The sequence below is a fragment of the Bos mutus genome, chromosome 26 (assembly GCF_027580195.1).
Source record: "Bos mutus isolate GX-2022 chromosome 26, NWIPB_WYAK_1.1, whole genome shotgun sequence".
Taxonomy (NCBI): Eukaryota; Metazoa; Chordata; class Mammalia; order Artiodactyla; family Bovidae; genus Bos; species Bos mutus.
The window spans coordinates 9,332,539-9,359,762 of NC_091642.1; the positions used below are offsets into that span (position 1 = coordinate 9,332,539).

The window sequence follows — 27,224 nt, forward strand, 5'->3', positions numbered from 1 at the left end:
CTTACTATATGTAAATACAACATATTCATAACAAATAAGGAGGAAATATTCACGACAGAGTCCTTGTTTCTGTAACTAGTCAGATGGTGGCAGTGGGTATTTATAACCACCTTCTATTACTCATTCTGTGTTGAGTCCCTTGTTTATGTCACAGAAGCACGATGTCAGGGGATCAAAGTTGGCAGGCAAGTTACATTCTTCACAGCACTGGAAGCTGGGGTAAGACTCGGGGGTGGAGGTTGCAGCCTCGGTGACCTTATCTTGATCACTACAGGTAATGGTCGTAGCAATGGGTGTCTTTGCAGCACTTAAGAAAAGACATACACAGAGCATAGGATTAGAATTTTTCTTCTCAGTCCACCTGTTACAATTGTCGGGGGGAGATCTGGAAAATTTGGGCCTGGAACCAATCAAACCCATGACACCAGCCCGAGATGAAAGCAGCTCTGCCCTCATCCCAAGTTCCTGTCCAACCCCTTCCTCTCCTAAGAGTGCCAGAAACGTAAGATCAGGTTCCAGCAAATGAGGGAGAGTGAGCTGCAAGTGCGGGTCACCCAGGTGATCACTGCAGGTCCGCCAAGTGCAGAGCACAACCCGGGAGGGTGCTGAGTCCGCCGCCCCCGGGTGCTGGGGGTTACCTTCCTGCTCACAGGCTGAACTTCCCTAGAATGGGAACACGGCTGTTGGTTTTTTTTTTTTTTTAATGTATTCTCCCCACTTATCACATAAAGAATCTGAGACATGGAGAAGCACAGTGCCTTGATTAAACACATACAAGTAGAGGAGGAGCTGGAAATAAAAACCGGGTCATTCAAAGCTTGAGGCAGGACTCTGTTCAACAAACATGCTGCCTCCTTGGAACGTTAATGCGTGGGAACACCACTGCTTCTGACAACCAGTCTCACCCATATTTGAAGGCTCCTTTCCCCCAAATTTAACGCTCCCTTTTCAGATCTACACTCCCTGGTGAGGCAAACCCCAGGATCTTCACACAACTCAGCTTCCCCAGGGTCTTACAGGCCCATCCCACTGTGCGCAGAACCAAGGACCCGCTGAGAGCTCCCCAACTCAGGTGGGGGGAACACCAGCTCAGCCCATCCTCTGAGTGAGCAGAAGCAGACTCAGTCATGCCATCTTCAGTCTGCAATCCTGTGGAATCAACCCGCTGAGGGTAAGGGAGGGCAAGGGATGGCAAAGCAGTGCAGACCCAGCAGCTGAGAACATTCTCCTTGTGAGCTCACAGCCCCAGACCAGAAGGGGTAGAAAGCCAGATTCTACCCTCCCCGCCTCAGTCCTCTCAAACCCTCCTGCTGTTCCTGACCTCACCTAGGGTGCAGCCACAGGGCCGGGGATGACCCCGCTCAAGCACGGAGCCGCAGGATCCCATGTGAGGGGGTGTTAGCCCCTCTTACCCACATCACTCACTTTAACGTGTTGGCTACTTTGTAGTAAAGACCGATGACGACACCTATGAGCACGAAAGCTGTAATCAGTAAGGCGCTCCCAATGGCGATCATGATCTCGAGGTCAAACATCTCTCACACACCTGGGCAGAGAAGTGTGAGCCGTGAGTGTGAGTGTGAGTGTGCACTCCCGCCCCCTCCCCCGCCTCCCAGTCACTTAGCAACCACAGTATGCTTCCTTCAGAGGGGGGACACAGAACCCAAACCACAGAGCCTTCCTTATGCATGGAAACATGAATCTTCCCAGAAGCCTAGCATCCCAAAGTGGTCCAGGTTGGGTGAAGGGTTTATTCATGGATGAAAAAGGACTGAAAGACGAAGTCCAGAGGGAACGCAATCAACAGAAAACTTGAGAAGAGTCTTTTCCTTTCATAGGCAGTAACATGCAGCTGTCCGTCGAAAACAAGCCCGCACTTGAGCAAAGGGCTTTACTCCCAACCACCCGGGTCTCATGAAATATGTTTACTGATAAGAGTCAGGATTGGCCCCTTGCTGTCCAGCAAATTTAAAAATACTATTTTATGGGAATGACTCAGGGAAAGACTGTTTCAAAACATTAGGCTGTGTAATAAAATACACAAACCCGTTTTATAAGTGATTATATCTTACGGAAAAGGTTTTCAATTCTCCCACTGACAAGTGTCACGCCATCTCATGGTTTCAGGAGATTCACGGAGACTTTTTTTCCTCATTCTGTCTCTACAGGAGACAAGAGGCCTTACTGCTCTTTTCCCCTATTCTCCCAGGAAATCGTTTGCCTGGAATAAGCAATTTGCTTAACCTAACACAATGAAATTTGGGACCAGTGAGTCAGGAAAGAAGCATAAACAACTCTACTGCTAAACATACTTACTACAGTTAAATCCTCTAGATCTGGATGAAGTCCAACTGGAAAAAAAAATTTTTTTTTTTAAATAACACCAAAAAGCCCTGCAGGGAACAGGATATTTTATCAAACCTGTAATTTGAGAAAGAGAGATCGAATCATCCCCGTTAGAGGACTTAAGATGCAAGGTTGAAGAGCTCACTTTAGAAGCCCAGCCTCTCTCCAGCTTCAGTCCTATGATCCCTATTGGGCCACGGCCTGTGTGACATCAACTCTGGACACCAGCTCTTCCATGGAGTTCTGAATTCTGTTCCATGTGTAGGTATATTTTAGCCCCCATGAAACAGAAAGATCATTTTGAATCACTTAATTCTAAGTCTTTACCTTTTCAGGTCATATGTCCCTTACAATAATTTTCAGGTTTTGACTGGTAATCAAAAGCAGGTTTAAAATTTCAGTGAAAAAAATAAACAGAAACGTGGGGAGCTGAAAAACACTCTTACACTGAAGAGTGTGATTATTGAAGACTTTATGTTACAATAAAATTTTATTGTTACCACACAATAAAATGATGCGGAGGCATTTACTAGGATTCAAGCATATGTTCATTGACATTGGAAGATTTTCATACAAGTTAAAAGGATGACAAATCAAAGCTGAATAGGATACCTGTTCTGTCAAGTGTATAAAGCTACTTGTACCCGGCCAGTCTAGTAACATGAAAAGTGGAGACTCTGGGTGCCGTTTTGTTTTTACTTGATTTTAGGCATGAGGGATCTTAGTTCCTCCAACCAGGCCTCGAACCCATGCCCTCTGCAGTGGAAGCGTGGAGCTTTAGCCAGTGGACCATCAGGGAAGTCCCTCCAGGTGCTATTTTGATCCATTTTTTCGGTGATACCGGGGCTCCCAAGCCCCCAGCAGTGCCGCTTGAAAGAACTGGAGATCCCCCAGCTAGAGCCATGGGTGCATCTAGGTGGGAGGAGTCTCTGGCCCATGGGGGCAAAGGTGACTGTTATGGTGGGATCCCCTCTGGGTTGCCAACCGGCACACCATCAGTGGAGGGGAGAAGTCTCATGACCAGGGAGTGAGCAGAGCTTGTCTCCTAGCTACAGCTATCGGGGGGCTCCTGCACTGTCCACCTTGCCACTGGTGCTGGGCTAGCCTGGGCTTGTCAGCAGGACTCACATTAAATTCAGGGGGAATCAACCCATGGGTTCTGTACCTTTGGAGTCTTGGGGAGTCTGACCTCCATGGGCACAGAGAACAGAGGATGGAAACAAGAGAAGGAAAGGAGTCCTGGATTCCAGGCCCTTTCCCTCCATTTACTTGATAGAATGGTTGGCAAAGTAGTTCAGCTCTCTGAGCCTGTTGTTTTGTCTCAAATATGAAAAGATAACGAACACTGTGTGGTCTGACGGTGGTGGTGGCTGTTAATGTGTGAGAGGTTTCGGTGCAGACAGACGTATCAATACTTTGTAAACTGTGATGCTGTTGTGAGCAGCTGACGCCTTTGATGGTGGCTCTGATCCAGCCACAGATGTGTTCTGTTTCTGAGCTTGATCCAGATGCAAAGTGTGGAAGTGAAAAGATTGATCTGATGCAACCTTCACCAGGTTCTCTGCTGGGCCCCACCACATAGATTCTGATTCATTGATTTGGGGGTAAAAGCTGAATTTGCCTTTCAACCAGTTCCCAGGTGAGGCTGATGGGATGGCTCTGGGCCGAGCTGTTCCAGCTCAGCCCATCATCTAATGAGAACCCTAAGAGCTTCTGAAAGGCCCCTGTTCAGGGACTGCTTCTCCCTCTGGTGTGATTCCTTAGAATGGGTTGGGCTGTAGAACCTGCACGATTAACAAGTTCCCCAGCTGATTCTGGCAAAGCCTGCAGAACGAGTGAGTAGCAACTGACTTAACTCATCAGACAGTCAGATGTTACGTGGTTCTACTGATCCATGCACAGCACCCAAAGCAGGATGCCAGGAAATCCTGCAAGTGAGGCCAGGAACAAAGCTCTACTCTGGTCTTCTTCCCAAGGCTCAGGGTAATCAGGTCACCCTCCTGCTTGAGCTGCTGCTAACTTGGTGCTAAAGATCTGCAGTGAAGCAGTGATGGTTTTCCTGAGCCAGACCCAGGCTACTACCTTTTCAAGCCTTTCCTCTATCTGACATGCGTCATATGCTTGAGTCAACCTAAACTGCTTTCAGTTCAGTTCAGTCCCTCAGTTGTGTCCGACTCCTTGTGACCCCACGGAAAGCCGCATGCCAAGAATCTGTCCATCACCAACTCCCGGAGCTTACCCAAACTCATGTCCATTGAGTTGGTGATGCCATCCAACCATCTCATCCTCTGTCACCCCCTTCTCCTCCCACCTTCAATCTTTCCCAGCATCAGGGTCTTTTCATATGAGTCAGCACTTCACATCAGGTGGCCAAAGTATTGGAGTTTCAGCTTCAGCATCAGTCCTTCCAATGAATAGTCAGGACTGATTTCCTTTAGGATGGACTGGTTGGATCTCCTTGCAGTCCTAGGGACTCTCAAAAGTCTTCTCCAACACCGCAGTTCAAAAGCATCAGTTCTTCGGCGCTCAGCTTTCTTTAGAGTCCAACTCTCACATCCATATATGACTACTGGAAAAACCATAGCCTTGACTAGATGGACCTTTGTTGGCAAAGTAATGTCTCTGCTTTTTAATATGCTGTCTAGGTTGTTCATAACTTTCCTTCCAAGGAGTAAGTGTCTTTTAATTTCATGGCTGCAGTCACCATCTGCAGTCATTTTGGAGCTCCCCAAAAATAAAATTTGCCACAAGTCTGCTACTGTTTCCAGTTTCCCCATCTATTTGGCCATGAAGTCATGAGAAACGCTGGACTAGAAGAAACACAAGCGGGAATCAAGAGTGCCGGGAGAAATATCAATAACCTCAGATATGCAGATGACACCACTCTTATGGAAGAAAGTGAAGAGGAAATAATAAGCCTCTTGATGAAAGTGAAAGTGGAGAGTGAAAAAGTTGGCTTAAAGCTCAACATTCAGAAAACGAAGATCATGGCATCCGGTCCCATCACTTCATGGGAAATAGATGGGGAAACAGTGGAAACAGTGTCAGACTTTATTTTTCTGGGCTCCAAAATCACTGCAGATGGTGACTGCAGCCATGAAATTAAAAGATGCTTACTCCTTGGAAGGAAAGTTATGACCAACCTAGATAGCATATTCAAAAGCAGAGACATTACTTTGCCAACAAAGGTCCGTCTAGTCAAGGCTATGGTTTTTCCTGTGGTCATGTGTGGATGTGAGAGTTGGACTGTGAAGAAGGCTGAGCGCCAAGAATTGATGCTTTTGAACTGTGGTGTTGGAGAAGACTCTTGAGAGTCCCTTGGACTGCAAGGAGATCCAACCAGTCCATTCTGAAGGAGATCAGCCCTGGGATTTCTTTAGAGGGAATGATGCTAAAGCTGAAACTCCAGTACTTTGGCCACCTCATGTGAAGAGTTGACTCATTGGAAAAGACTCTGATGCTGGGAGGGATTGGGGGCAGGAGGAGAAGGGGACGACAGAGGATGAGATGGCTGGATGGCATCATTGACTCAATGGACGTGAGTCTCAGTGAACTCCGGGAGTTGGTGATGGACAGGGAGGCCTGGCATGCTGTGATTCATGGGGTCGCAAAGAGTCGGACACAACTGAGCGACTGATCTGATCTGATCTGATCTGATGGGACCGGATGCCATGATTTTAGTTTTCTGAATGTTGAGCTTTAAGCCAACTTTGTCCCCCTAAGAAGAGCCTTAAGGGTTGTCTCTAGGTTTCACTTGTCCAGCCACTTGCTGAGGAATGGAGAGAGCACCTGAGCTGAGCTTTGGACAGTAGTGTGACTGTGATGAGGGCAGGGAGAGGTGGGGGGTCAGTGTGCAGGACTGGGGCCAATAGCCCAAGGGGGCTTGGGAAGAAGGGACAGGCTGGAACAGCAGGTCACATGGTGGTGGTGGCTGGTGCGCCTGGAAAGCTACGCTGGGGCTGAGTGAGGAAGCGCCGCCAGTGAGCCTCTCGACTCTTCACGACAAGTCATGTGGCAGCAGCATGCAAGTACACTCTCTGTCCTTCCCCTAAACGGCTGAAAATCCAGTGATGACAGAGGTATGGAGACCTTTATATGTCACCATAGGAAAGATGGAGGTGAAACAATCCTCAAAGGGGAGGCAGTGTGGAAATTAAAATACATAACCTGTCTCCTGATCTCATTTTTGATCACCCACACATCCCATGCCGCCACCTCTAACTGCCGTGGCTACCCTGACATGGGTGCATCTGCCAACCCTCATTGTCCAGAATGGACTTACCAGCTGTGCCACCTACAAGTGGAGAAAAGTTACGAGAAAAAATAAGACTTTAATAGAGATTTTGTACATACTGTGGGTCTGCTCCTCCCGTTTGAGCAAATCCAGGCAGTATTTCCTTAGGCAATAATGACTGTAACAAAGCAATTACATATACACATGTATAGAAATTTATAAATATAAGAAAATCAATACCTATGATCCCTGGTTTGGGAAGATCCCCCTGGAGTAGGAAATGGCACCCCACTCCAGTATTCTTGCCTAGAAAATTCCATGAGCTGAGGGACCTAGTGGGGCTACAGTCCATGGGGCCACAAAGAGTCAGACACAACTGAGCGACTAAACACACACATGAATCTCTAATACATTTAAAATGCAATTTAGGTCTTTATTAACATGAAAAAAATTTAAAAATGGAAGATTAGGAATTAAAGCTCATCTGAATTATATATAATCATAAATATTGTATTTAATTATTTTATAAAACACAGCATATGTGTTCTAGTTATATTAAGCAATTTGTGAATCAAAAAATAGACCACAATTATCAGAAGCTGTGTAAACTATTAATGAGAGGTTCAACTTTAAGTGAGACGCATTTCTCTTATGCGCTAAAAGAAATGCCATCTAATGGCTACATAGGTTGTTAATAAATTAGGAAAAGACTGGTAAAAGTTATATATTGTACAATCCTACTCCGGGAGATGGTGAAGGACAGGGAAGCCTGGCATGCTACAGTTCATGGGGTCACAAAGAGTCAGACACAACTTAGCGACTGAACAACAACCTCATGTCCCTAACTTCAGAGTGATTTATAAATGAATAAACTTTATATTAGTTCTCACTTCAAAGAAATAAATTCATCAAAATACTAAATGAGTGTAAACCATCCTTTTTGTTTTAGGTGAAAACATTTAATTTCCAGAGTGAATTCATTTATTTTTTAGAGGCAAATATATCACCTAACAACACATATGATAGGTATAGTTTCTGAAAATTAAGCCTGCCAGAGAGAAGTGTAATCTCCTTGATTTATGTGCCTTAATGCTTCAATGCAGAATCTCAGCATTTCATACATTAAACAGAAATGGGCTCTGGAAAGAAGAGCCTGTATCAGTTCCGAAAAGCAGAGAGTTTCTTCTGCTTCCTGGGTTGACTGAGATAAAACAAGATGACTTCTCTCATTTTACACCAAACACTGAATCTGAAAGTAATAAGCCTAACAAAGAATAGGTCAGTTCTAATTATTACTTTTCCATCCACAGCTACAATGTGACAGAACACAAAATTAACAGCCCCAATGTAAACCAGTTTTACACATGCCAAACATCACATTTAAGTTTTTATCTGAAATAAACAATAAAAAAGGTAACATGGTGATTTGAAATTAAAGGTTGCAAGTCTTAAGTACCCAGTTTTATAAGAATAATTAATTAGAAAAAGAAAAAATATTACTTACTATTCTAAGCACTTTATATACCCCTAAACATAAGGTCTTTGTAAAAATTACAAGAGTACTCCAATCAAACACATATACAGTACAAACTAATGAAATGCTTTAGAAATCCTTAAAAAAATCTGAACATCTGAGCAACCCAGAAGTGTATGTGAATTTCTTACAAAAGTGAAAAATATGGGAAACAAGAATAATTTATGGCCCTACCACATTAAATCTTAGTGTACAGTACCAGATATACAGTAACAGTACAGTAAAAAGACACCGAGGTAACTTTATGCAAATAAACAGCGATCCGCAAATGACATTAAATAGTTGCTTTAACTCTTGGCGGTTTGGTTTTATAATAAATATGTAATAAATAGCTGTAGTACTTTGTACATGTTGAGTGCTTATCTTTCTCCATTTGAAAGTCCTTCTCCAGAGTCATAATGTCGTAGAGGCATCCCAGAGGGTGGGGAGTTAGGACGCTGCAGCAAGTCCATTAACAAAGCCATCTTATTATCTATGTGCTCCTGGAGTTTATATATTCGCTGATCAATGTAGTCTGTAAGTTTCTTTTCCATCAGTTCCAAATTTTTAGAAAGAATCTTTTCCAAGTAGGAACAAATGGATTGCTCTTCGAGTCTAGAAGTAAATTTAAATATTAATGTAACAATTTTCCTTAATATTTAACAAAAACAACCAAACTGCAGTACAATAAAGTAGCCACAACTTTGAAATTTGTCTCCATAACTATATTCTGTCTCCTTGCAACATATTTCCAACACATACCCAGCAGGGGACCACAACACTGAATGCCCAAAGCCTTCTTATTTCTTTAATTCATTAAACATTTAAGCACAAAGTGAAGTGAGAGTATAAAAATGAAGATGATGGAACTTCTACCCTCAAAGAATAGATCATTAGATAGAAAGGGTCTTTTTCTATTTTGAGCTCCAAATCTAAAGTCATCTTGTGAATTTTTTTAAGGTCTTCTAAGTACTTCCCTAAGCAATGGTACAACTGAAATAGTTGTGTATTTGTTTTTTTATTAATCCACACCACCTTACTAAATCACTAGAAGCTTCTATGAACAACTGTGTACAGGCTTTTATGTGGACAGATGTTTTCTTTTCTCTGGAATGAATGCCCAGGAGCATGACTGCTGAGGCACATGGTACCTAAATACGCTTAGTTATTAGAAACTGCCAGAGTATTTTTTAGAGTGGCTGTAGCATTTTACATCTCCATGAGTAATGTATGAGAGGTCCTGGTTCTCCACATCCTCATCAGAATTTGGTATTGTCACCATTTTACACTTTGTATTTCAGCCATTTGAATAACTGTGGAGGGTATCATGTGGTTTTAATGTGCCTTTCCTTAATAGCCACGAGGTCAATAGCACATCTTTTCATGTGCTTATTTGCTTTTGTATATCCTCTCTGGTAAAATGTCTCTCTCTGTCTTTTGCCCATGTGCTAGCTGGACTTTTTAATTTTAAGAGCCCTTTCTGTATTTTAGATGTAAGTCATTTATTGGACTTGTGATTTGCAAATTTTTTCCCAGTTTGGAATTCGCATCTTATTCCACTTCACAGAGTCTTTTTTTTTTAATTCTTTTTTATTTATTTTGGTTGTGCTAGGTCTTTGTTGCTGCATGGGCTTTTCTCTCTAGTTGTGCCGAGCTCCTCCCTAGCTGTGGTATGCAGGATTCTTGGTGCAGTGGCTTCTAGGGCACAGGGGCTTCAGCAGTTGTGGCTCCCGAGCTCTAGAGCACAGACTCAATAGATGTGGTACACAGGCTCAGTTGCCCCGCGGCATGTGGGATCTTGGCAGATTAGGGATCAAACCCTTGTCTCCTGCACTGGCAGGTGGATTTTTTACCACTGAGCCACTGGGAAGCCCCCAGAGTCTTTCACAGAGCAAAATTTTGCATTTTCATGTGGTTCAATATATTTTCAATTATCCTGCTTTTCGTGTCATATCTAAGAAATCTCGTCTAGGTTCCCAAAGACTGCCTCCTATGGATTATTAGAAAACTTTCATAGCTTCATGTTTTACACGTACAGCTCTGATCCATTTTGAGTGAAGTTTTGTATAAGGTACGAGGTTTGGGTCATAGTTCACTTTTTGCTCTTTGGATATCCATCTGCTCCAGCACCATGAGTCAGAAAGACTCTTTCTTCTTCCTTTACTGAACTGCTGTTGCACCTCTGTCAAAACTCAGTTGAGCTCACCTGTGTGGGTCTACCTCTGAACCCTCTACTGGGCTCCACTGACCCCTGTGTCTGCCCCTCCGCCATCACTGCCCTGTCTTGATACTCTCGCTGTAGAAGACTCGTCACTGGAAGAGGGACTCCTCCCACTTCATCCTTCTTTCTCAAGGTTGTCTTAGCTATTTTTCCTCTTTTGCTTTTCATAGAATTTTTAAAATAATCCTATGTCTACAAAATATTGTGAAATTTTAGTATGTATTGCATTAAATCTTCATATCAATGGGGAGAACTGACAACTTTACTGTTAAAAACTGAATTTGTAATTTAACAGTCTCTGAGAAAGAAATATCCAGGCCCAGCTGGTTGCACTGAGGACTCCTATCAATACCAAACACCTTAAGAAGAGATAATGCCAGTTGTACACAAGCTCTTTTAAGATGTGGAACTCATATTATGAGGCCAGTATTATCCTCACAGGAAAAACCAAAGACAGGACAAGAAAATTACAGACCAGTACCTCTAATAAATTAGATGCAAGAATACTCAACAAAATATTAGCAAATCAGATCCAACATTGTATAAAAATTACAGCCCACAACTAAGTGGGATTTACTCTAGGTATGCAAGGTGGGTTTAAGTTTTGAAATTAACGTAATTCACCATAAGAACAGACTACAGAAGAAAATTCATGATCATATAAATGGCCATAGGAAAAATATTTGACAGAAACCTATTCATGATGAAAGAAATTCTCTGATAATTAGGAAGTAAGGAAGTCTAAAGTATTAAAGTAATTTAATACTTTTAAAGTATTAGGTTGGTGCACAAGTAATTGCAGTTTTGCATTGTTGAAACCTGCTGTTTGATAATGGAATACATTCTTATTCCACTTCAAAATGGAAAATAAAGCAGTAGAGACAACTCCCAACGTCAACAACACAGCTGGTCTAGGAACTCCTGAGGAATATATGGTGCAGTGGGGATTCAAGAAGTTTTGCAAAGGAAACAAGAGCCTTGAAGATGAAGAGCACAGTGGCCGGCCACAGAAGTTGACAATGACCAACTGAGACCAATCACTGAAGCTGATCCTCATACAACTACCCAAGAAAGTTGCCTCAGAACTCAACGTCAACAATTCTATGATCATTTGACATTTGAAGCAAATTGGAAAGGTGAGAAAGCTAGATAAGTGCTTGCCTTGTGAGCTGCCCAAAAACAAAAAAAAAATGGTTTGAAGTATCATCTTCTCTTACTATATGTAATGATAACAAACCATTTCTCGATTGGATTGTGACATGATGAAAAGTGGATTTTATAAGACAACCAGTGATGACCAGCTCAGTGGCTGGATTGAGAAGCAGCTCCAAATCACTTCCCATTGCCAAACTTGCACCAAAAAAAGGTCATCGTCACTCCTGGTGGTCTGCTGCCCATCTGATCCACTACAGCTTTCCCAATCCAAGCAAAACCATTACATCTGATTGCTCAGCAAATCGATGAGGTGCACCGAAAACTGCAACCCCTGCAGCCAGTACGGGTCACCAGAAAGGGCCCAATTCTCCTCCTCGACAATACCTGAGTGCACATCACACAACCGATGCCTCAAAAGCTGTACAAACTGGGCTACAAAGTTTTGCCTATCTGCCATATTCACTTGACCTCTTGCCAACCGACTACCACTTCAAGCATCTCAATGGCTTTTTGCAGGGAAAATGCTTCCACAACCAGCAAGAGGCAGAAAATGCTTTCCAAGAGTTTGTTGGATCCAGAGGCACAGATTTTTACACTACAGGAATAAACAAACTTATTTCTAGTTGGTACAAATATGTTGATTGTAGTGGTTCCTACTCTGACTAATAAAGATGTATTTGAGCTTAGTTATAATGATTTAAAATTCACGGTCCAAAAACCACAATTAAGTTTGCACCAACCTAATATTAAAGTAATTTAAAGACTACTGTTATCTTTCCTTGTCCTTCTCAAGTAAGAACCACTTTTTTGTTTCAATAACTTATTAAACTCCTCAAATTGAATGCTACTGGAACATTAAAAAAAAATTCAACCAACAGAACTACCTCATTTTATACGTAATAAAAGTATAATTCCAAAGATTGAAATAGTTAACTCAAATAGTTAAGCCAGGACTATGATTAGAGTCCTGAATTCCAGTGCAATATTTGGACACATTCCATTTATATAAAGGATGGGGAACATACTAAATAGCTGCCACTTAGTCAGAGCAGGACTGGAAAAAATTGGAATTATGAAACCAGAGGATAAGAGGCTGTATACTATAAATAATTAGCTGAAAACTGTTTGGATGACTCCAAAATTAGCCTGGTCACACATGATCTACAAGGAAAATCCACTGCAATGGCTCACTTCATACAATCAGGCAAACAGTGTGCACATCATGGCTACCACAGCTCCTCTCCCTTCATACAGGTAACTCTCTACTCCGACCCTTGTCTGCTGCTTATACTCCTCCCACCAAAGGCCTGAGAAGTGCTCGGCACCTCCAATTTACACACTTCTTTCAAAGCAACACATTCTACTCTGCAGAATATTTCTTTCTTCTACGTGTGTCAATGGTGAAATGTCAAAGCTCCCACAGTTCTCTCCGCAAACAAGTTCAGGCAGAAGCTACTGAAACAAACCTCTTTCCCCCACCTGCCTCCGCACCCTCCCCCACACCCCATCTCGACCACACGGGTCTAAACACTTACGTGACACCCCCGGCGCCTCCGCCAGGCTTGGTGATGCTGTCCTGCCACTTGGTGCCGGGTCCCACCCGGAGATGGCTCACCTGGCCACACAAATTCTGCAGAAAAGGCAGCAACTCGGAGTTAGGTATGTGTGAGCTGTCACCTGCTTTCTTTGATAAGAAAGAAGATACTGCATTCTTCAGATCATTCTCAAGAATAGAACGGCTTTGTGGCACAATTTTACACTCTTGGAGGCTGCTCATACTTCCTCCACCAGCTGGCTGCAGACTCTTCTCAGTGGTAGCCTCCGAGTCTTCAGTCACGTTTCCAGATGTCAATCCAGTTCTGAAAGGAAAAGGTGTGCAGGATGACTTGTCGAAGGCTCCCGGAGTAGACGAGGACGGCAGCCCCATCACGTGCTTGTGTCCCGTGTTTCCCAGGATCGACTGGAGCTGCTCTCCGATGGCAACACAATTCTAAGGAAGGCAGATGAGGAAAGAGCAGGAACATTAATGATAGTGACAGCTAACTCTGGAGTGACCTCGAGTCAGGCAAGGTGCCTTCTTCCATCTGAGCCTCAGAACGTTCACGTGGAGCAGGCCACAGCCACTGTCCCAGTATTGAGTTGAGGAGAAAAGACTAAAGCTAACTCGGACAAGGTAACACGGTCATTGGTGGCAGAACTAGGACTGGAACCCCGGACACCCAGCTCCAGAGTCAGGACTTCTAGTCATTTCAGTGTAGTTTTGCTAAGGAAAATCTTCAAGTAAATACAAGCATACTTAGTAAAATTGCACAGGCATATTTTAATGTTTCTACTACAAAGCCCTCCTTAAGCTATGGTATTTTCTAATGAGTCACAATAATTGACAATTTTCCTAGAATTAAAAATCATCTGCGTACTGTCACAAATGTAGGCCACCCTAAAGAAATACAGTTTGTTTTCACTGGAAGATAGACTAGATAGTTACTTGCTTAAAGTTTGATGTTATACTTATATACTTAAAAGTCTGCATTTTTTTTTTAACATTTTCAGTGATTGAAATGAGGTAGCTACCTTTTGGCCATGTCTGCTGTAATAATTTATAGGGTAATGATTATGTTTTGTGGCCTCAACTCAACCAGCTAGGCTATATTCGTTCCTGAGAAGACCGGCTCACATCTGATAGGAGGTTACACGGTCTCCTACAGGGAGGCATACTCTTGCTATGTTCTTCAATTTTTCCACAAGAGAAAAGCAAAACTACCTCTAGCCTAGCTAACTGTTACATTTTATGGTGCCATCCTAAATTCTAAACTCAGATCTCTACTAGAGATACTTATCAGGGAATATCATCTCACAGTGATATTATTGTTCAATACCTTGTATGAGAGACTAAGAAAAGTATTATTCAAGATTAGGTGAAGACACTCAGTCCATATATTTTCTGGATATTTGAAAAATGATTCTTGGATTAAGTGAGCCTCAAACTTACTCATTCAACAAATATTTTCCAGAAATCTACTCTGTGTTAGGTACTGTTTCAGGCCCTGGAAATAAGCCAGTGAATAAAGAAAGAAAATCACTGATGTGTGGACAGTACAATCTAGGCAGCAGGGAGAGATAGACAACAAAGAAAGAAAGAAATCCTGTGGATGGAGACGGTGATACTTTAGGGAAAATACAACAGGACATACGAATAATGAGAGCCAGGGAAGTTGGTATGTGGGAGCAATAGGGCCCCAAGGAACTTCTACTGAACTGCCCAGTGGAGAAACTCCCTTTATAACAAAATTTTATCTTCTTCTATTGAATGCAAGTTTTAAGTAAATATTAAATTATTTCTAAAGAATGATTATATACAATCATACTTATAAAATTTAAAAATTAGACCACTCTCCTTTGGTGAAAAGAAGCTTTACTCAATCATAAAGGCAAAATTCGATTATTTTTGGTGGTAGCATAATTTTGATACTACAAGAAAACTTTATGATAAAAAATTGAAAATTCTACAAAATTGCAATTACATAAACAGTGGACTTAATGTCAAAACTGTAAATGACAATTTGCCAGAAATTTTAATTAGAAAAATGTAAATGCAATTAAGGCATCTGCTATATGAATTTTTCTTTTCTGATATAATATTATTTCAAGAAATTCACTGATCATAAAAATTAGTCATATTCTTCTAGAGAAAAGCTCTTAAGGTGACTTTTTACTTTGTATTAAATGTTGAGAAATTCACAGGTTAGTCTATACGACAGTGCAGTAAATGAACTAACTTTAGATGCTGGTGGCTATCCTACTTCTTTTGTTTGCCTTTATTCAATTCTTAATTTTCTTGAGCTGTCATATGTTGCCTTGCAAGGGACATCAAACCTTTTTTAAAGTAGGCAGAAAAATATGTATAAAATGATTCATATGAACTGATTGTTTAGGGCACATGTCATATGCTATTAACATGTGCGAAAAAACATACAGCAGGCTAAAAATCATGAAAGCATTTATGTAGAATTGTGTCCATATACTTATACATGTATATTTAATTTCATATATGTATACATATACTCCAAGATTTCTGAAAAATTTTTTATGAACATCTTGTAGGATTTCTGAAGATCATCTTTAGTTTTTTTAATTATAAAGAATGTGCGTGTATAAGTATCACTTTGAAAAAGCAAGAAAAAATATCTTATTTTTTTAAAGATGTAAAAGGTAAACAATAAAAATCTTGAATAACTGAATATGTTTTCTTTGAGAAAATATATTTTCTCACAGCTTTCACTCAGATAACTTTAAATGACAATCATATACCAGGAATTTAGAGACAGAATTCCCACTCAATTATTCTAAACTGCTTAAGCAAAAACAATCAGCACATCTGAACTTCAAAACAAAAAAATAAGAAATCACTTTAATAAAATTTTTCACCAGGCACAGGCAAAACAGGGAGAGGCCGGTAAGCTGCTCTCAGATCCTTCCTTTCCCCTTCTGGACAAGCCCTGCCCCAATTAACACATGAAGGTTCTAAAGAGTATGTGTCTTCACACCCCTTCCACAGGAGGAGGGGTTCTGATTATGAAACATTCTTACTTTATACTCAACAGATAGTTACAGAGCTCATGAGACACTTTACATCTTATCACCCAACCTGGTGGCTCAGATAGTAAAGAATCTGCCTGCAATGTGGGAGACCTGTGTTCTATCCCTCGGTGGGAAAGATCCCCTGGAGGAGGAAATGGAAACTCACTTCAGCATTCCTGCCTGGAGAATCCCATAGACAGAGGAGCCTGGAGGGCTATAGTCCTCGAGATGGCAAAGAGGTGGACATGACTGAGTAACTAAACACTTTCACCTTATCATTATTCAAATCGACTCCCTGAAGATCTCTGAGGAGTACTTGTTGATAATCTGAAGGGCATATATATTATGTACTTACCTGGAGCCATAAACAAGACAGCCAGGTCCTATTTGCATGAAGTTTATATATGAGTGAGATAAACAGAACAATACGTGAAAACAAAAATAGTCAAGAAAGCTCTGATGAAAATATGATAGAGATTTGGAGGAAGAGGCTAATTATTTTAAACAGGGTGGTTAGGGACAGTATCGCTCAAGATGGAACATTTAAGATGAGGCTGAAAGAACAAGAAAAGGGCAGACTTGCTAAGATCGAGAAGAGGGGATTCTGGCCAAAGAGAACAGTTAAGAGTGCAGAGGTCCTGAGGTGGGAGCACAGGTGGATATCTGGGGAACACACACCTCAGAATGTCCAGAGACGAGCATCTGAGGAGATGTGACAGGAGATGGTGTTGAGGAGGGAACGACGGCCCAGATCTGAGATGAGAGGGTGAGGAATCTGGATTAACTCTGGGGTGAGGGGAAGCAGTTCGGGGACATTACACAGGGGAAGTCGAGTCTGATGGACCCTCTGAGATCATCCTGGTTGCTCTGTGGAGAGGGAGCACTGGAGCAGGAGCATCTGTTAGGAACCTCTGAGCTGTGCAGGTGAGATCACTGTACCAGAGAACGAAGAGGATGGACTCTGTTCTTTTGGAAGCTCTCCATTCTGAGGTTTCCAAGATCATCACCAGCTCTCCTGTTCTCCTAAGTCTGCCCATCCCTCCAATGAAAGAAAGAAAGAAAGTCGCTCAGTCGTGTCCGACTCTTTGCGACCCCATTGACTGTAGCCTATCAGGCTCTTCTATCCATGGGATTTTCCAGGCAAGAATACTGGAGCGGGTTGCCTGTGTTCTATCCCTCGGTGGGAAAGATCCCCTGGAGGAGGAAATGGAAACTCACTTCAGCATTCCTGCCTGGAGAATCCCATAGACAGAGGATCTCCCCGACCCAGGGATTGAACCCGGTCTCCTGTATTGTAGGCAGACGCTTTACCATCTGAGCCACCAGGGAAGTCCCTCCAGTGATACTCCTATTAAATTAATATTGGCAAATCTCACAGAAGTTATCTGATTTTTTAATTTGTTCTTGTTTTAAAGTTTCACACCTAAAATTCAATACTTCCAAATTAAACTCCTTTTTCCCCAAGTCACTCCCTCTGTTGTGTTCCATGTGTATTATTAGTATCAGCATCTTCAAAACTTTTAGTTTCTCACTGGATTGTTTTTCTCCCACAAAATTCATACTAAGTTATGGTCAAGTCCCACCAGTACCACTGTTGTAGCATCTCACAGCCCAGCACCAGGTTCCTCCTTCAAGTTTAGGCCCTCTTTAACCTTCATCTGGATGAGAAATAACAGATGTTTTCCATCTTGCAGCCTCACTTCCTGCTGACCCATCTTTACACGTAATCAGTTCAGTTCAGTCACTCAGTCATGTCTGACTCTTTGTGACCCCATGGAGCAAGCACGCCAGGCCTCCCTGGACATCACCAACTCCCGGAGTTTACCCAAACTCATGTCCACTGACTTGGTGATGCCATCCAACCATCTCCTCCTCTGCTGTCCCCTTCTCCTTCTGCCTTCAATCTTTCAAATGAGTCAGCTCTTCGTATCAGGTGGCCAACTATTGGAGTTTCAGCTTCACCTCAGTCCTTTCAATGGACACTCAGGACTATCCTTTAGGATGGACTGGTGGATCTCCTTGCAGTCCAAGGGACTCTCAAGAGTCTTCTCCAACACCACAGTTTAAAAGCATCAGTTCTTCGGTGCTCAGGTTTCTTTATAGTCCAACTCTCACATCCATACATGACTACTGGAAAAACCATAGCCTTGACTAGACTGACCTTTGTTGGCAAAGTAATGTCGCTGCTTCTTAATATGCTAAGCTGGTCATAACTTAGGAGTAAGCGTCTTTTAATTTCATGGCTGCAGTCACAATCTGCAGTGATTTTGGAGCCCCCAAAAATAAAGTCATCCACTGTTTCCATTGTTTCCCCATCTATTTTCCATGAAGTGATGGGACCAGATGCCATGATCTTCGTTTTCTGAATGTTGAGCTTTTAAGCCAACTTTTTCACTCTCCTCTTTCACTTTCATATAGGCTCTTTAGTTCTTCTTCACTTTCTGCCATAAGAGTGGTGTCATCTGCATATCTGAGCTTATTGATATTTTTCCCAGCAATCTTGATTCCAGCTTGTGCTTCTTCCAGTCCAGCGTTTCTCATGATGTACTCTGCATAGAAGTTAAATAAGCAGGGTGACAATATACAGCTTGGATGTACTCCTTTTCCTATTTGGAACCAGTCTGTTGTTTCATGTCCAGTTCTAACTGTTGCTTCCTAACCTGCATACAAATTTCTCAAGAGGCAGGTCAGGTGGTCTGGTATTCCCAACTCTTTCAGAATTTTCCAGTTTGTTGTGATCCACACAGTCAAAAGCTTTGGCATAGTCAATAAAGCAGAAATAGATGTTTTTCTGGAACTCTCTTGCTTTTTCCTTGATCAAGCGGATGTTGGCAATTTGATCTCTGGTTCCTCTCCCTTTTCTAAAACCAGCTTGAACATCTGGAAGTTCACAGTTCATGTATTGCTGAAGCCTGGCTTGGAGAATTTTGAGCATTACTTTACTAGCGTGTGAGACGAGTGCAACTGTGCGGTACTTTGAGCATTCTTTGGCATTGCCTTTCTTTGGGATTGGAATGAAAACTGACCTTTTCCAGTCCTGTGGGCACTGCTGAGTTTTCCAAATTTGTTGGCATATTGAGTGCAGCACTTTCACAGGATCATCTTTTAGGATTTGAAATAGCTCAGCTGGAAGTCCATCACCTCCACTAGCTTTGTTCATAGCAATGCTTCCTAAGGCCCACCTGACTTCATATTCTAGGATGTCTGGCTCTAGGTGAGTGATCACACCATCGTGATTATCTGGGTCATGAAGATCTTTTTTGTACAGTTCTTCAGTGTATTCTAGCTACCCCTTCTTAATACCTTCTGCTTCTGTTAGGTCCACACCATTTCTGTCCTTTATTGAGCCCATCTTTGCATGAAATATTCCCTTGGTATCTCTAATTTTCTTGAAGAAATCTCTAGCCTTTCCCCTTCTATTGTTTTCTTCTATTTCTTTGCACTAATCACTGAGGAAGGCTTTCTTATCCTCCTTGCTATTCTTTGGAACTCTGCATTCAAATGGGTATATCTTTCCTTTTCTCCTTTGCTTTTCACTTCTCTTCTTTTCACAGTTATTTGTAAGGCCTCCTCAGATAGCCATTTTGCTTTTCTGCATTTTTTTTCTTGGGGATGGTCTTGCTCCCTGTCTCCTGTACAATGTCACAAACCTCCGTCCATAGTTCATCAGGCACTCTGACTATCAGATCTAGTCCCTTAAATGTATTTCCCACTTCCACTGTATAATCATAAGGGATTTGATTTAGTTCATACCTGAATGGTTAGTGGTTTTCCCCACTTTCTTCAATTTAAGTCTGAATTTGGCAATAAGGAGCTCATGATCTGAGTCACAGTCAGCTCCCGCTCTTGGTTTTGCTGACTATAAAGAGCTTCTCCATCTTTGGCTGCAAAGAATATAATCAATCTGATTTCAGTGTTGGCCATCTGGTGATGTCCATGTGTATAGCCTTCTCTTGTGCTGTTTGCTATGACCAGTGCCTTCTCTTGGCAAAACTCAATTAGCCTTTGCCCTGTTTCATCGTGTACTCCAAGGCCAAATGTGCCTGTTACTCCAGGTGTTTCTTGACTTCCTACCTTTGCATTCTAGTTCCCTATAATGAAAAGGACATCTTTTTTGGGTGATAGTTCCAAAGGACTTGTAGGTCTTCATAGAACCATTCAGCTTCTTCAGCGTTACTCTTCGGGGCATAAACTTGGATTACCGTGATACTGAATGATTTGCCTTGGAAATGAACAAAGGTCATTCTTTCGTTTGTGAGATTGCATCCAAATAGTGCCTTTTGGACTCTTTTGTTGACCATAATGGCTACTCCATTTCTTCTAAGGGATTCTTGCCCACCGTAGTAGATATAATGGTCATCTGAGTTAAATTTATCTATTCGAGTCCATCTTAGTTCTCTGATTCCTAAAATGTCGATGTTCACTCTTGCCATCTCCTGTTTGACCACTTTCTAATTTGCCTTGATTCATGGACCTAACATTCCAGGTTCCTATGCAATATTGCTCTTTACAGAATCAGACCCTGCTTCTATCACCAGTCACATCCACAAGTGGGCGTAGTTTTTGCTTTGGCTCTGTTTCTTCATTCTTTCTGGAGTTATTTCTCCACTGATATCCAGTAGTATATGTTCATTTTTCAGTATTCTATCTTTTTGCCTTTCCATACTATTCATGGGTTTCTCAAGGCAAGAATACTGAAGTGGTTTGCCATTCTCTTCTCCAGTGGACCACATTTTGTCATGCAAAGCTAAAAGACACCCACAAACTTTATAACAGCATTCAAAATCCTCTATGATCCAGCCCCAGTCTACCTGAAGCTTCTCCTATCATATCTTCACTCCAGAGAAATGAACTTCTATTCCATTCCTAGCTACATCCTACACCTTCCAGCACTGAAGATTTAATCTGAACTATTCTCTCTTAAGTTGCATCTCTCCAAATTCACTTGCTTAATCCCACCCTTTCTCTTTAAAGGCCCAGATAAAATGCCACTTTCTTTAATAACCCTTTCCTAGTCTTTCTCACAGAGAAGGCAATGGCACCCCACTCCAGTGTTCTTGCCTGGAGCATCCCAAGAACGGGGGAGCCTGGTGGGCTGCTGTCTATGGGGTCGCACAGAGTCAGACACAATTGAAGCGACTTAGCAGCAGCAGCCATCAGTGTTTCTCAACATTCCCCACTTACATGCCCTGAGTTCTCTATTAAGTCTATAGAAATCCTTACAGACAGGCTGTAGACTAATTCACCTTAGAACTTTTTTAAGTAATCGAAACAGTGCATTATTTATGAAAAAGGGGCTAAGTAAATGCTTGCTGAATGAATGAGCTAGGGAATTCACAGAAAATTGTGAAGTCTGAAAAACCATTTTTTTTGCAAGCTGCAATTTTTACATAAGTCAGTAAAGATAACAGGGAAATCAATAATAAAAGCTAAAAGGAAAAAATTTATGTCACCACATGTTGTAATAAAGTGCTATCATTTAAAGAATTGTAATGGTTTCTGGAAAGAAACCCATTCCTACTCACCTGCTGCTGGAATCTCACCATATTCATCAGCTGCTGAGCTCCAGGTGATAACTTTGACCCCATGGACTCCATGATGGTTTGAACCCTCTCCAGGTCTATCCTTGATCCTAGAGTGGGAGAGCCTGCTGAAGAATGTGCCGAGACTTGCCTTACGTGTACGACAACTTTACTGATGAACACACAGTTCTTTTCACCAAAGGAGAGCAGCTATTATAACACAAAAGACCAGGAAAATTAATAATGGTAATAAAAACAACCATTGTTTAAGGTCATTTCTTGTCAATACTGAAGTATCACTGAAGCATTCAAAAGTCTAAAAATTAACCTCAAGTACATTTTAAAGTTTCTTTAGTCATAGAAAAAAGCTATAAAGAACTACATCAACTTTAAAAAGTCTTTTTGTAATTAAAAAAATTAAGTGTAAATAATGTTTTACTTAATAGTTTAAAAAAAAAAAGAATTAAAGATAAACTATTCCAATCTGAGTCCTTAACATACTGAAATTTGTCATAATATTATGTGATACTACATAAGACTCACTAGAAGCCCATGCAAAGTGTTGGCTGATAGTTAATACAGTTCAGTATTTTAGAATTTAGAATAAATTCTAAAGGAATTCTAACAGAATGTCCAGATGACTTAAGAGAGCTCAATAGTTTGCACATAGAAAAGATGAGTTCACAATGATTTTCTAATTTGTCAAGAGAGTAAATAAAGGTCAATCTTTGAGCCTAGTTCTTCTGACTTCTTTCCCAGGAACTTTTCCAGTGCTTTATGCTGCCTCATTGTGTTCATGCTTCTAAATCAAGATGTTTCCTGTGTGCTGTAGGACTGCACAGTAGCAAGTAAAGTAAATTAAAGTCGCTCAATCATGTCCACTCTCTGCGACCCCATAGACTGTAGCCTACCAGGATTCTCCATCCATGGGATTTTCCAGGCAAGAATACTGGAGTGGGTTGCTATTTCCTTCTCCAGGAGATCTTCCTGACCCAGGGACTGAACCCGGGTCTCCTGCATTGTAGGCAGATGCTTTACTGTCTAAGCCACCAGGGAAGTTCAAAGTGGGATGCAAACAGGATTTAGAATCAGACAGACCTGAACTCAGTGAGGGCTGTGTCTGGGTGACCCTGGGCAGATGCCAAACTTGAGTCAGGGGTAAAATCAGTTCACATAGTTGTTATAAGGATTGTGTGTTACAATGTCCAGTGTATATCACTGAGTGAGTGCTCAAAGATACACATCAGTAACTATCATTTAACTTTCGTATACTATTAAAGGTACTACTGGCCCAGAAAAGGCCTTCATACAAACCCAAAGATTTTCCTAAATGAAACTCTCTGCACTCCGAGGTACTTCCACAGCACAGTTACAAATCCCTTTCACCCTCAGAGACAACAAACCCATACATCACACAAAGACACAGGTGAATACAGGTCCATGATCTAAAAAGTGTTGCACCAAAGATGCGACTGTCATCAGCAAGTGAGTAAATACCTTATGAAATGTATACACCCACATTTCAACTTCCATGTTATTCCTGTTCTGTTTTTTAATCCCCAAACCTTTCTCAGGAGTGAATGTAGTGCCTATTTTCCACACTGAATCAACCTATTATCTGTCTTGCCCACCATAATATTAGTAATGTGATGGCTTCATTCCAATTTATTTCATAACTGTTAATTCCTAAATGTCAAGTACCATAGCTGTCATCAATAGGCATTCCAATATGTGTGGATGAATGAATCCCTTAAACAATTTTAGAAGCTATTAGTATATACACCTAAACAACATCTTTGCTCTTCTGTAATAATTAGCACTTCATGGGATAATAAGTAATAATAATCACTTCATGGGAAATAGAGGGGGAAACAGTGGAAACAGTGTCAGACTTTATTTTTTGGGGCTCCAAAATCACTGCAGATGGTGATTGCAGCCATGAAATTAAAAGACGCTTACTCCTTGGAAGGAAAGTTATGACCAACCTAGACAGCATATTCAAAAGCAGAGACATTACTTTGCCAACAAAGGTCCGTCTAGTCAAGGCTATGGTTTTTCCAGTGGTCATGTATGGATGTGAGAGTTGGACTGTGAAGAAAGCTGAGCCCCGAAGAATTGATGCTTTTGAACTGTGGTGTTGGAGAAGATTCTTGAGAGTCCCTTGGACTGCAAGGAGATCCAACCAGTCCATTCTAAAGGAGCTCAGTCCTGGGTGTTCTTTGGAAGGAATGATACTGAAACTCCAGTACTTTGGCCACTTCACGCGAAGAGTTGAATCATTGGAAAAGACTCTGATGCTGGAAGGGATTGGGGGCAGGAGGAAAAGGGGACGACAGAGGATGAGATGGCTGGATGGCATCACTGACTCGATGGTCGTGAGTCTGAGTGAACTCCGGGAGTTGGTGATGGACAGGGAGGCCGGGCGTGCTGCAATTCATGGGGTTGCAAAGAGTCGGACATGACTGAGCAACTGAACTGAACTGAATAATCAGCATAGAATTTTAGAGATAAAGATAATCAATTCAATAATTTATTTTCTTCAGTTCCCTAATATTACCCATAAAGTAGGTCCAAACAAAAATGAAGAAACTGGCTCAAGATTACTCTGCTAGTCAGCAGAAGAGCCTACTTAATAGCCAGGGCTTATGGTTTTCAGCTCTATACCCCTTCCCTACACCCGATGACATCAGTAAACTTCACTTTAACAATATTGTTCATGCTGAAGACAACAGTCCAATTCTCTTCAACTTTGTGTTACCCTTGTCTGAAAGTTCTCTAATTATATTTTATCTTTCTAAATATTTGGGGGCCAAAACTGCATGTGCTTTTTTTTGACACCTAAGTTTCATAAAAAGGTAATAAATCTTTTAAACTTACATATTCAAGTAAATAAACTATAACTTAGTTAAAAATTTTCTTTTTTTAATCACAGTTTTTGAAGGCTTAAAAGTAAAATACCACTGTATTATCAACAGTACATGTCATGACACAGCAATGTAATAAATGTTCAAATTTTAAAAGACAAATGCATATTAGAAAATAAATTTTTTTTTACAGTTTACTAATATTTCTGAACTAGAACTAGAGACCAAGTTGAATTATTTTACCAAATCAACAGAAAGTAAGTGTATATATAGTAGAAAAACAACTATAGTTTTCAAATTAGTTAAAATTTAGGAATGACTTACCTTTATTTTACAAGCATGTGTGGGAGACTCCAATTTTAGATATTTTTTGTAGAAAGTAATCTTTTCATGTTCACTAAAAATAAAAAAATTATAAAAAATTTCATACATTATCATTTATAATAGTTACATTTAAAAATAAAGGTTTCCAGGACAATATTTAAATCCTGAAATTCAGTTTTCCTGGTGAGACATAAACAGTTTGAATTTCCTGTGGAGTTGCACTGGATATAAAAACACTAACTGCCAGTTACTAGCTACATGCAAAAATTAAATTATACCCACTGTATAACCATGCACAGGGCACACCATAAAGCTCAAGAATATATCCATCATATACAACATGCACGGTTCACATTTTGATTCATATTAAGCAACGATTAAGACAGAATCTTCCTAAGAAATTGGGGGGAAAAAATCAAAAAGTATAATAATGGGTTAAGTATGCTGGTATGGCAGTCTTAAATTCATGCACTATTTGTAAAGGGTTTCCTACAGGAAAATGTTCAAAGTTCTAGACTGATAAAACAAATTAATTTTTGGAAAACAGAGCCTTGTAAGTTAAATAAAACAAATGTGAAACACTTACCAGAGTTTCATTCTAATAAAACTCTTCCACTAACTAGCTATGATATTTTATTCATTTATTTCAACTTCCCTCTCTTCCATTAGCTCTCCATTTCCACATTTATAAAAACAACTAGGCTGCTCTAGACTGTCTTTAAGATCCCTAAAGGCCTAAACTTCTACGTCTGCTGGTATGTTTTTATCTTCTCTCTCCTAGTATTTAGCACCAATGTCAGAGAATCAACAAACACTGTAAAAGCTCAAGAAAATAAAACACTACTTCAGAAGAACACTTGCACATTCATTAAGTCACAAACCTGTTATCCAGAACATTACAAACATTCTTGCCCCTACTGGTTCCACAGTACTCCTCTCCTAAGTACACTTCCATATTTCTTGCTGAACTTAAAATGCCAATAGAAACGATTTCTTCACCTCCATGAGGGTCACATCTCAAGTAAAGGAAGCAGGGGTTTTCATCTTGGCCGTTCAGGTTCCTTTTCAAAGTCACCTGATCCTGGCTGAAAAGAAAATGAAGAATATACCTATAGTTCTCTGAACATTCTCATTAATCCACTTACTGGGCCACAGGGTTGACATATTATCCAATTCACTTAGGTCTGCATTTGGAGTCCAAGTGCATTCCAAAACACTGACCAAATGAATGCTCAATAAAGAAATCATGACGAAACGATGCTTTAGACGAGGGTCTCCACTATTTTCCCTTGACTTCTATCTACATTGTATGCGACTTCCTGTTACTGCCTGAATAGTTAAGTGAAATAAATGACAAATGTGTGCCATTTTCAAAATCAAGCTTATGAAGATTTTCGACATTTGGATTTTTTAATGCCTGTTTTGGTAGATAGGAGGTTTTTGTTTCAGGATAAGAGGCCGGTTCTGATCCCGACAAGGGGCCTCAGGAGCCGACGAGATGGACTCAAGGGGGATGTGTGTCTCCCGCTCACCTGCCCCCTCGCCCCCAACATTCCCACCCGAGTGCCCTCAGCTTTCCCGCGGACGCCCCTCTGTCCTCCCGCCACCCGGGCCCGGCCCTTTCGCCCTCGCCGCCCGCACAGCCCCGTCAGCCGCTCGGCTCCCGCATTTCGGGCGCAGACCCTCTCCCCTCAGGGTCCCCGTCTTCCCTCGCGGCTCCCCCTGGAGCGCGGCTGTGTCCCTGAGCACAACCCAGTCCCCGCCGGCCCAGCGCACCCCGAGGCGGGCGGCGCCAGCAGCTCCTCCCAGTCGGCGTCCCGGGCGCCGAGACCAGCCCGGATGAGACGGAGACTCTGGGCTAAGGCTCCGCACTCGGCATCCCAGGAAGAGGCCAGGGTCGGGCGCCGGGTCAGTGGCCCGTGTACGGTCTCGGTCTCCATTCGGCCACCTACGGACCAGGCCGGCTCCGGAACCTCTCTTTATAGCTCTTTAATTTTCGCCAGACCAAGGAAGGTTAAGGGCAACTTCCGGCTCGGCCGGCGGCAAACCTGACAGCCACGGCTTCCCTGCGGCGTCGGGAAGAGACCAGCTACCGTAAACACGCATGCGCGTATCGGCCGGTTTAGGGGAAAGAGCGGGAGGGAGGCGCATGCGCACTGGCAGCCTCGTCCAAGCCCTGGGATTTGCGCAGGCTCGATGCAGAGCATGCGGGAACGCCGCCGTTATTCGACGTTACCCCTAGAACTGAAGCAGGTGGTGTTGCTCCCCTTTTGCTGGCCTGACCGAGTTGGGTTGGTCCATTGAGGAGAGTCCATCTCGAGTTCGGTGTGGTGTCCGTTCCTCGGTGTGGTGTCCGTTCCTCTCGAGATCTGGAGGAACTGTTCTCGACCCTGGGTGTCTCTGGAGTGGACGCCGATAGTTTTTGCTGATGGCAGTTGTGGTGCAGGGGGTTGGGGACTGCGCGAGC

General features: G+C 41.9%; 2 protein-coding genes across 2 annotated transcripts; both read right to left on the bottom strand.

Annotated features, from left to right (window-relative positions):
- Window positions 1-120: 120 nt before the first annotated feature.
- LOC102267221 (protein FAM24A) lies at window positions 121-1,517 on the bottom strand. Its single transcript, XM_014478023.2, has 2 exons — window positions 1,426-1,517; window positions 121-307 (listed from the first exon to the last, which is right to left on the bottom strand). Exons 1-2 carry the CDS (start codon window positions 1,515-1,517, stop codon window positions 121-123), a joined length of 279 nt encoding a protein of 92 aa, XP_014333509.2.
- A 5,213-nt stretch (window positions 1,518-6,730) lies between these two features.
- On the bottom strand, window positions 6,731-26,860 carry LOC102267407 (ATPase PAAT). Its single transcript, XM_070363370.1, has 6 exons — window positions 26,534-26,860; window positions 25,639-25,842; window positions 24,758-24,830; window positions 21,573-21,779; window positions 13,005-13,459; window positions 6,731-8,708 (listed from the first exon to the last, which is right to left on the bottom strand). Exons 1-6 carry the CDS (start codon window positions 26,695-26,697, stop codon window positions 8,474-8,476), a joined length of 1,338 nt encoding a protein of 445 aa, XP_070219471.1. The 5' UTR covers window positions 26,698-26,860; the 3' UTR covers window positions 6,731-8,473.
- Window positions 26,861-27,224: the final 364 nt, after the last annotated feature.